The sequence below is a fragment of the Gadus morhua genome, chromosome 23, assembly GCF_902167405.1.
Source record: "Gadus morhua chromosome 23, gadMor3.0, whole genome shotgun sequence".
Classification (NCBI taxonomy): Eukaryota; Metazoa; Chordata; class Actinopteri; order Gadiformes; family Gadidae; genus Gadus; species Gadus morhua.
This window is the reverse complement of record NC_044070.1, coordinates 13,116,791-13,127,582: the sequence shown is the minus strand read 5'-3', so window position 1 is coordinate 13,127,582 and position 10,792 is coordinate 13,116,791. Positions and strand designations below refer to the sequence as shown.

Below are 10,792 nucleotides of genomic sequence, written 5' to 3'. Positions count from 1 at the left end.
TGAAATTGTATCCTTGAAAACGGATTTAAGTCGCTTGCCCGTTTCCATTATCAGGTGGTGGTTAATTGACTCCATCCTCATCTCGAGCTTCTCGCTAGCCAATCACAGTGCTGTCGTTCTCGTTAGTTCTTAATTAAGGTCACTCAGCTGTTCTATTGCGCCCGTTTTTATTTTTTTTAGACAGGGGCGTCGAGTGCTAAATCGAAGTTGCGTTTAGCGTTGTTTTGAATATTTGCGATCTATAAATACGCGGTTTCGATTACTGTCGCTCCAAAAACCCGATTCCAAATGGACCCGCCGTCGATTATTTGTGGAATTATCTGCTCTTGATATGAAAATGACCTGGACCAACGTGGCCATCCACGGGAGAGCTTCAACGAGGATAGCTCGGGTGAGTCACCCACTCTGTCTTCTTTCATGCACCATCCCTGGAGTTGCTCAATTTGCTTGGACTGCTCTGTTCTGCAGGTAAACCGTGTTGTGGATTTGTGAATCGCACACAATGTAGCATAATAGTCATCTCTTTTAAGAATGCCTCCTCCTATCCCTGTTCTTAACACTTAATCTTTTTAAGTGATTTTTAACAGTCAACTATGCTTTTCTGACTTAATGTTGACTTGTGTTTCGGGTTCTACGTTGTTTTTTTTTGTATCATCTGACGTCCCTCTAGCGAACGCTGCCCCTTCTGTTCCAACTCTGTATAGGCCTAATTACATGACGCTCTTCTCTTCCATCCCAGTCCAGTACTATGATAGACTCTTCAGTTTCCAAAGTGTGCAGTACCTTGAAACTCTTCAGTTCCAATAAAACACTGTGAAGTACCTTGATACTCTTGTGGCCCAACACTGTCTCGTACCGTTGTGGCTAGTCTGTTGCGAAATTGCTTCTTCCAACGCAATTGCATTTTGAAATGTGTTAATGAATGGGTTGGAGTCCCTAGCATGATTATAGGATGTAGACTCATTTCCCTGGTCTGTTTAGACTCTTGGGGTATTCCTGTGGCCTCTAGCTGGGGCCGAAATAAATTCAAGTAGTCATTTGTCTGCGTTTGAAAATGACTGTTTAGTTTAGGGGCTCCTGGAAATGTTTTGCTGTAGCTAATGCCTATCGCTAGGGGGCGCCAGATCCTTAATATCGACTGTTCCTCGGGGGTTGGGTTGGGTTGGGGGGAATCTTACCACTGGGTGGAACGATAGGCTACTATTAAATGCCCAACAACACAATGATTTGGTCAATATCCTCAAGTCTGTAATTTCTCAAAATATCGGCTGAACTGTATTGAGGTATGGAATGCATGTAGCTTGTCTTATTATCGTTTCTTTTCTAATTCACTGCACACTACACCTATGACATGATCCAGAAACATCAAAGCTGACATTTGAGTGGGTCTACATCTTGATACAGCCCTCATCAAAGTGACTGTGGGAAGAAGGAAGGTGTCAGAGGAAGTCTGTCGAAACCCACAACCCTAGTTTGTCTGCGACCCCCCCCCCCCCAATCCGTCTGAACACTGCAACTCTAGGGGGGCTTACCAGAATACCGGTTTGAATTTGTAATGGGTTTGTTTGAACTAGAGGTCCACAAAGCATGATGAAAATTAAGCTGGTTAAATTGTGAGTTATAGCATTTATATTTTATACAAATTCCATTCAGGTTTAACAAACAAAACAATGCACATAAAACCAACAAAACTATACACCTATCAACACATCCGAGTGCCAATACTCTCCTGATTCCCTGCTGTTGGAAGGGTGTTCTATTTAAAAAGGTTGCATTTTATTTCTAATTTGCCACCAACATTTTTCATCCTCTTCGTTGCTTTGACGAATTTGTCGCACAGCCACCTCTACGCAGCCTTGTTGGGATCAGAGGCGCTGGAATTAATTTCAAATTGGTGTTGCAAAATCCAATTAATCAGGCGATTTCTTGCAATCAATAATTAACTAACTTGCAGGACGTTGTAGGTCCTCAATTCCTAGGTTTGTACCTTTTCATTGCTCATTACCCCCACAACCCCTTCAGCCACACACACCTAGACCTTGTTACCTATTCAAACAACCCCTTTTCTAGCAGGCCCTGGTGAATCCTCATTTCCATATGAACTGCTATCATACCACAGGGGGGGGGGGTCCTTTGTTAGGGAAAGGAAGCTTGCGAAGAAGGACGAAAGGCCCTAGTCGTTCGTCTGCCACACCCACACTTCGAGTCTCTCCTGCTCCGTTCTTTATCCCCTGGTCACACCTATAGGTGTTGTCGGTCTCTCTAATGTGCGAGGTGAGCCACGAGCAGTGGGGTGTAATCCCCCTCCACTCCCAGAAAAGCACTCACTGGTACTTCTTCCACTCAGCATGAAAAGACACACATTTATGTTGTCTTTGAGGTCACCGCTCAGCATAATGACAATGAAAATACCCATGCTTTGGGTGACCCATGTCAAGTCCACATGGAGCCAGAATGGGGAAGGATAACAGCTATTAATCATGTTGGGTTATTGCATGCATTAATTATGTTATTATTAATGGTTGTAATTATAAACAAATGATTGCTATAAGCAACAAGACTATTGGTACTTGTTGCTTATTCTCCCATTGATCCACGTCTGTCCATCTGCATAAGTGTAATTTCTACTTGTTTAAGGGCTTTGTGTTATTCTATAAAAAATAATAATTTAAATAATGTGTAGTCGACATAGTGCTTGCATTACAATAATGTAGACGCCTGAAAGTTATTTCCAGATTCTCAAACCTGCCGTTACCATTATTTACCCCTAGATGGACACCTTCAATCACATACCGGATAAATAAAACGAGTCGGCCTACCAGCTAAAGGTCACGCTCAGTCTTTTTATAAATGCAATTGTTTTTGTTTGCATTACGAAAGCCTAAAACATTTGAAACAACTTTATCGTCATCGTATGATTTACTTTATTGAGGGTTATGGGCTACAATGTGGCTGCAGATAAATCGCATTATCTGCTGGTGAATGTTTATTTCTGTTGTAAACCGTGTCAATATCTCCCAGATAAGTTTTTGGACACAATGGGGAGTTGTTGGTAGTTAAACATCAGTTGAAGCAATACCAGTTTTGGTCTGGCGCCTCGGTCGAGTTGGGCCACTGATAATTGCTATAATTGTGTGTTGCCTCGTTTCTCTGTCGCCTGAAGGAGAGTCAATAGGCTAGTCTACTTCTGGCCAGCGGGACAATGTGACTGATGTTAAAATGGCAGGCTGCATAACACCTCTGCAGTTGATAACTACATTAATAAAACTATTTATTTTGTTTAATAATCCTAGGCCCAAATATATTAATACAAATAAAACATTTTAATTGTTCCTATTTAGTTTCATACTTTGAGCTTGAGGTGGTGTTGGTAGGCCGAAATATTTATAAATATGTTGATTTGAAAATTGTACTGATATTTGAAAACGATTTAAAACCCATGCTATAAAAGTAACAGCTATTGACTGGAACCGCCAGAAGGAGTTGCTGGTGCAGATATCGATCGCGCTACTGTGAGTTTTGCATGGGGATTGTTTAGAGGGCAATTGAGTGTCAGTGTCTGTCTGCGTCGTCTCAGTGGCGCCATGTGCCTTTTTGGATTGCTAATTTCTTTAACCGCCTGCCGCTCCGCCCAGGACGACTACCCTCCCAGTAGTCGAGCAGCTTCCACCTCTGCCGACTTGTGGCCTGGGGAAATTTGCTTAGTGTGGCGCCGATTTGGCTAGAAATTACAAACGGAATTAAAGGTCGTACTTTAGTTGTGTTTTGTTCATGCTCGGTGTTCAACATGTTGAAAGTGTTAATACCCACATCTCCAGAATAAAGAAGAGAATCGAGGCCTGTTTTCATTGCCCATGTAAATAATTATGTGTGGTAGGTCTTTTGGTACAATTTGGTAAACCTGGCCGAGTGATTGCTGTCTAAACCAATGGGAATGAATAGAACGGAAATGGTATATGGCATTATGGAAATAAGGACAATGAATCGGGGCTGTCCTGGCCAATCGGGAACGAGGGGGAGGAGCTCCACGACGTAGTCCAAGGGAGAGGAGGCTATTTCTTCAACTAAAGATCCTCTATCAGAAGTCTGACTCAAGTCTGTTGCGAGATTTTCCAATTTCCACTAGATATCTGTTCTGTGGGTGCAATAGTGACTTCGTGGCTGGACATCAGCGCAAGCAGACTGAGGGGATCACTTACGGACACAGAAAAGCTGACATATTTTATACTTTTTATTTTTTTCCCTTCGTCGGGAGTACATTTGTCCTTTTTGCGTGAACAGGCATCCTGCTTTGCTCTGCCTTTCAGATAATGCCGGACTTTTGACTACATTTCGCCCCAAAGAGCTTACTGTGGAATGATTATTCGGGTTTGTTTCGGTCCAGCGGAGGATTGACACATTGGGTCCGGAATGCGTCCGTTCGTGTTGTAGCTCCATGTAACTTAGTTTTCGAGCCAACCAGCTACTGGATAGCCTACGAGGAGGCGAGCGTAATTCGTTGTAAATGGATCGCCATTCCAGTTTCATTTCTATTTGGCTACAATTGGAACTATGTGCCATGGCGGTTCTTCTCACTAAAGGTAAGCTATATGAACTCCCTACTCCCCTTACATTATTTTAAAACTTATTTCAAAATGCATGCAAAAAGCCGAAGGCTATGACATGTCTCTTACTTGTCAGACCGTAAACTGGACCTTTACCCAATCAGTGAAGCCTAGTATTTCAGAACTGTGTTTCCTTATCAGCAGCAATAACGCATAAAACAATTATCTAACATGTCTTGTCTACACAACGAATTGCTATGAGCCTATAAAGTTAGGTCTTCTTTGGTTTTTGTATTTTTCCATCGAAGCCATCGGTAGCATAATTATTGTTCGTGCACCAGCATGTAACAATAATTAGTAAGTCCCCGGCCTGCTTCCAAAACCCAAAAGGAACCGTAACGCATGGCTCAGGAGCCCCCCCTCTCAGCCCACGAAGGGCCTCTCCTTTCTAATGAAATATTCTCCAAATGACCTGGCCGGTCTCTCCTGCTCTAATCATTCACAGGGAAAACACTGATCTGATTAACGTGCTCGCAAAAAACACATCGGCACACACAGCCTCGAAAAGGACCCACAATGTTACTCCCACCCACTCCATAGGGTACACACAGCGCCTACAAACACACATTGTATGGCACACTTATTGCGCATTAAAGGGGAAATCTCGTGTGCATTTTCGTGTTAAAGTCTTGAAAATCCCTGAACAACCATTCAATCTAATCAGATGGAGCTACGAAACGCAATTCATCTGCTAGTGGCATACCACGTCCATCTCAGTTTTGTTTTGAACACACGTATACAAAACATGCCTAATTATACGCTTGCTGGAAGTTTTCTCTGAAGAGCTCAGAGTGCAACTCCCTCATCGACCCACCTTGCATCCAGAGCGGCGCTCACTCCCCTTTACGAGTTTCCATTTGCTTTGAAATAAATTGAGGTTGGCTGACAAGCAGCAAATTATAAGTGACACTGTTGCCATTCTGCAATGCGGACCAACAATGATTATTTAGAGCTATGGAGGAATCATTGTGCGTTCATGTTGGGTCTCCACGAGTTCATCTGGTCTTGTTTTATTTACATAGCCAATGGTACATTAAAAAAAATTAGAAGCATATGATGCCTAGTGCAATGAAGCTGCAAGTCAAGTAGAACTGCATTTTCAAATCTCCTTATTGACAGCCTAAAACAATGGCCTCTTGTCCTACATGGACTAACGCTTAACATAAACCAAAGCTAATCGAGTGTCTTTCCCGTTCTTCCATTTCAGGGGAAATAAGGTGTTACTGTGATGCGCCGCACTGCGTAGCCACTGGCTACATGTGCAAGTCGGAGCTCAACGCCTGTTTCACCAAGGTGCTGGACCCGTTCAACACCAACTCGCCGCTCACGCACGGCTGTCTGGACCCGGTCGCAAACGCGGCCGACGTGTGCAGTGGTCCCTCCAAGAGCTCAGAAATTTTTGCTCCCCTCTCGGCCACACTGGAGTGCTGCCACGATGACATGTGCAACTACAGAGGCCTGCACGATGTGGCACATACAAGAGAGTCACCAGGTAGGATGCCTCGCACCTCGGCTGCACCCCACTTCCTACTCAATACGGACAGGTCACTGGCATGTCCGCTAATGGTTAGAAACGTGACCCTAGGGGTTGATGTTTTTATTTTAAGATAAATATAGGGCTCTTAAGCACGAACTGTTATCATATTCAGAGTGCAGTACAGTGGATAAGTAGGGTACCTCAGTCACTTTTTAGCATTTTATTATGTTTAAAGCTTGTACATAGACATTTTGCTATGCATGTTATTTTCAGTTTTAATAGGCTCCAAATAAACAGGAAAGGAGAGAACAGCCATTTTACCTTATGCTCTTGGATCCAGATCAGATGTTTTTCAGGGCTTGATTTTTTTATTTTTTTTATTACATGTGCACCATGTAATTTTCACGCTGAGCTGGAATGTGCCTTGTGGAGTGAATATGCTTTAACTGCATGAAAAGGCGTACTGTAAATCCCCAGTTTTTAGTGAAATGAGGAAAGGGCATAGTGGAGGGGGAAGTGTCCAGTGGAGGGATGCAGGGAGGGGGTCCCCCCCTGTCCAAAGCGCGCCCACAGTTCTTATTTTTTATTAGCCCCAAATTACGGTCTGGCGCCCAGTATGGATAAAGTGACTCATTTTTTTAACGCTTGCCCTTGTGCGTGTGTTTTTTCGTAGACCATGGGCGCTACCCTCCGGAGAGCGGCAACCGGAACCTGGTGACGCGGGTGCAGGAGCTGGCCTCGGCCAAGGAGGTGTGGTTCCGCGCGGCGGTGATCGCCGTGCCCATCGCCGGCGGCCTCATCCTGGTGCTGCTTATCATGCTGGCCCTGCGCATGCTGCGCAGCGAGAACAAGCGGCTGCGCGACCAGCGGCAGCAGATGCTGTCGCGGCTCCACTACAGCTTCCACGGCCACCACACCAAGAAGGGCCACGTGGCCAAGCTGGACCTGGAGTGCATGGTGCCCGTCACGGGCCACGAGAACTGCTGCCTCACCTGCGACAAGATGCGCCAGGCGGACCACGGGGCGGGCAACGACAAGATCCTGTCGCTGGTGCACTGGGGGATGTACAGCGGGCACGGGAAGCTGGAGTTTGTATGACTCGGGTGTTGTTCTTCCTGTCGGAGGAGGGATTACTCAGCCGCGCGTTTGGCTGGCTGGCTGGAGGACAGACACAGACGGACTGACTGTTCCGCAGGCGTAAACGTGGCGCCAAGATGGCACCTCCCTCGCCCCTTTGGTTCTTTTTCATTCCCCGACCCCATACCCCAAACAAAACAAAACAGAATTTTCAAAGACCTGCCCACGTTTTTGTTTCATCTGTTATAACAAAAATATAAAGAGTGATCTCATGCTGTTTTTTTAAAAGTTTGTTTTGCTAAAGGAGCACTTTACTTGAAGATGAAAGGCGAAAACCAATAGGGAGCTGTATTTGAACTTGAGAGGGCGGGACTGAGATGAAGACAGAGCTTTGTCATTCGCCCCTGAGGATCCTGGACTTTTTTACACTGAACGCTGAAGGATTCCAAATCTGTCTTATTTTGCACATTTTTGAATAAAATCAAACAAACTGTAAAGTGGTCTTTGCCTAAACGAAGAATTTTTACACTGACGCCAGGGTACAAATAAACGACTTGTTTGAGGATTGAATTAAAACTAAACAAGTTCAGAATTCAGTGTTTGAACAGTTGTGCGCACTCCTACGTGCACATATAACGATTCAAGCCTGTTGTAAAGATTTTAAATATATATATGCTGTGTGGCTCGTTTTGGGTGAATGTCCAACATCTCTTTGTCGTCAGACTATAAGCTTGATTGTGAGTGTGAATGAGAACGAAAAACAACCATTAAAAGTGACTTTTTATTTACATGACGATTCACTCTTCTTTTTGCTGCCCTTTTGCGAATCCTGTGGTATCTTGGTGTTATTTAAAATGGTAAAGTCTAATGAATGCTCCGTACCTCGCTCACTGCATCGAATCTTAGATATAAATATATGAATCCATGCTTTCACAGGCTTTGCTCAAATCTTAGGCTTTTTGGCATTTACGGGCTGTCATCAGAAGCTTCCACGATCACTTCTTCAGGAGTATGAATGTTTGCTTGACTATAAGTGTGTGTGTGTGTTTCTGTGTGCACGCTCAAGCATTTATTTTTGTGTGACCAAGTAAGGGTCACACGCACAGTAAGGCATGCTTTTCTGTCATGTTGGATGGCCTACTCAGTCATACTTGAACCCACTTCAGAGGTGACTCTTTCAGTTCCAAAACGCTCCCACTCTTATTTTTCCCGCATTTCTTTTAATTTCCGATTTGCTGGGAAGAAGTGGCACCATTTTATATAAAAAAATATAAATAAAATTAATGGCCTCTGCTATGCCAGTAAGCCTACCCCAAAATATTCTTTTTGATCCGCCCACTTGCCCATGGGTGTCAGTAAAGACGGGCTCCAGGCAAGCCGTAATTCCACTGTGTTCTTTCTACTGCACTGAGAACAAAGCCAAGGCACATTACATGCTTTGGCTAATCCAAACACTGTAAATGTTCCCCACCAACCCCCCGAAAAATTGTTGAATCTCCCAAGCATTCAAGCTCCAAGCATTGCTTCATGCAAGATGAAACGGGTCATTTAAAAACATGCAACATTATGATGGATTCAACATACTCTGGGTGAGTAAGTTCAGTGTTTTCTGCGACCGACTCATCCTCAGAGACACAGCGGATATAAGTAGCTGGTCTGGATAGTTTAAGAGTTCACATTGAATTCCTTTCCCTTCGGTCAATTTTCTGTTTGCATAAATCTGTAAAGTGAAAATCACGTCCCAATCGCCACAGCGTGAACAAAGCTCCACTTCCCCCCCCCCTCCATCCCCGGCTGTTTCCCTGTCCTTGCGTTCATGTCACGTGGCACTTCCTGTGAGCAGGGGTCACGCTGGAGAAGGGGTCGCGGCGGCGTGTCACTCTTGCCGGTCACTTCCATTCTTTTCCATTAGCCGACACAGGAAAACACTATTAGCAGCCAAGCACTTAACAGCCGCTTGCATAACCCCCCCACCCTGCCCCCGGACTATTACCCACCATTATAATAACAGTGTCCTTTTTCTGCCACTGCGGCCCTAATGTTCCCTCCTGTTTTGTCAAGCCCATAACACCACTGGCCCGCTCACCTGCTGAAACCAGATCCAAGATGGCTGTGTGTGTGTGTGTTCACATATATGATGACTACACCCTTTCGGGTACACCCATGCATGCATGCATTGTTTCGACCTCACACTGCCCATAAGTGCTCATGGCTGGGCCACACTCCTACCAATCTGAATCTATTAGTTCGAGTGTGAGTTTGCACACACAGGGCCATTCAGGCCTAGGAGGTTACACAAAGGAATATCTCTGAGAATCTCTCCGGCGTGTGTTCACTGCCCTCCCGCTCACCCCTGGGCCTGTGTGCTGCTGGGAGCAGGCATTTCGTTCGGCACTAGGTGGTCAAGCTGTTCACATTCACATGCAAATTTAATGAGGTGGCCGCCCGGGCTCCTTCAAAAGAAACCCAGTTTAATTTGTCACCCAGGGACGTCCGACTGCCCTGCGTAATTTGCCCACTGAGATGTTTTATTCCTTATTATCCCTTCGACTTCCAGCCAGCCGCCTGTCTCGACTTTCTATACCATGTTCCCCGCGTCACGTCATCAGGGTTAACAAGAGGTCAGTTAAAGTCCAATAGGTTCTGCCTAGCCACACCTGCCCTTCACACATAAACACAGACACACTCACACACACACACACACACAGACACACTGGCACACAACACAGACACGCAATACACCTACACACACCTAGACCTACACACACACACACAAACACACAAGCACACACGCACGTACACACACACACACACACACACACACACACACACACTCACACACATCCCTTAGCAGCAATAAACCGCTGGCTTCGCCGTGCGATAACAATATATGGAGTGTAAATACTCAGGACCTGTAAACGCCTATGCTCAGCCATGGGTGCCCCACTGGCGGGGGTTGGGGGGCGGGGGTCTCTAGTTATCCCTCGTCTCCCCTGCAGGACTAACACTTGTACAGGGTCCGCTACCCCTCTGGAAGAAGTGGACAAAGTCAACATGGTTCCGACATCCTGTGTATATTGTGTGCACCCTTTTGTGTTTTGCGTCACGCCCGCTTGTAATCAGCGTAGGCTAAATATGTGCATCTGATATTCTTGTAGAGATGCATTAGGGCAAGCGTGGATTCATATGTTGTCCTGGATCCAACATTAATGTACAGTATGTATATAGTCAACGTTGTGTCCTGTTCTGCCAAGGCGTCCAGACGTCAAGACGTAATCAGTCAAATTCTAATATCAACAGTACTTACAACGTTGTTTATCATTTCTTCGGCTGCAAACAAATAGAAGCAGGCCGCAAAACAAACACAACTCGGTCGATAAAAGGAAGAAAAGGGGAGAAAGAGAAAAAAAGGCAACTTAAAAGATGTTCTCAGAGATGAATCTACACGTTCCTAAGGCTTTTTCCCTTTGGTGGCCGACATCCTCAGGATTAAGACGTGGTCTAAATATTTAGCCAGTTCATCTCCTTCTCGAGGACACAAACATGCATCAGTCCTTGTCCCTATGTAGCGAATCCACCCCCTCCTCCCCCCCTCCAAATCTAAATGTTTCCGTTATGTTGTTAACATTAAGAT

The 10,792-nt window shown here is 45.1% G+C and overlaps 1 protein-coding gene across 2 annotated transcripts; it reads left to right on the top strand.

The window, feature by feature from the left end:
* Nucleotides 1-49: 49 nt before the first annotated feature.
* Nucleotides 50-7,946, top strand: bambia (BMP and activin membrane-bound inhibitor (Xenopus laevis) homolog a). 2 transcript variants are annotated; one of them, XM_030349453.1, is made up of 3 exons: nt 50-391; nt 5,812-6,096; nt 6,755-7,946. In XM_030349453.1, the coding sequence occupies exons 2-3, from the start codon at nt 5,862-5,864 to the stop codon at nt 7,177-7,179; spliced, it is 660 nt and encodes a 219-aa protein (XP_030205313.1). In that variant the 5' UTR covers nt 50-391; nt 5,812-5,861; the 3' UTR covers nt 7,180-7,946. The 2 variants fall into 2 exon arrangements, with proteins under 2 accessions (XP_030205313.1, XP_030205312.1); XM_030349452.1 differs by lacking the exon at nt 50-391 and adding an exon at nt 4,046-4,580.
* Nucleotides 7,947-10,792: the final 2,846 nt, after the last annotated feature.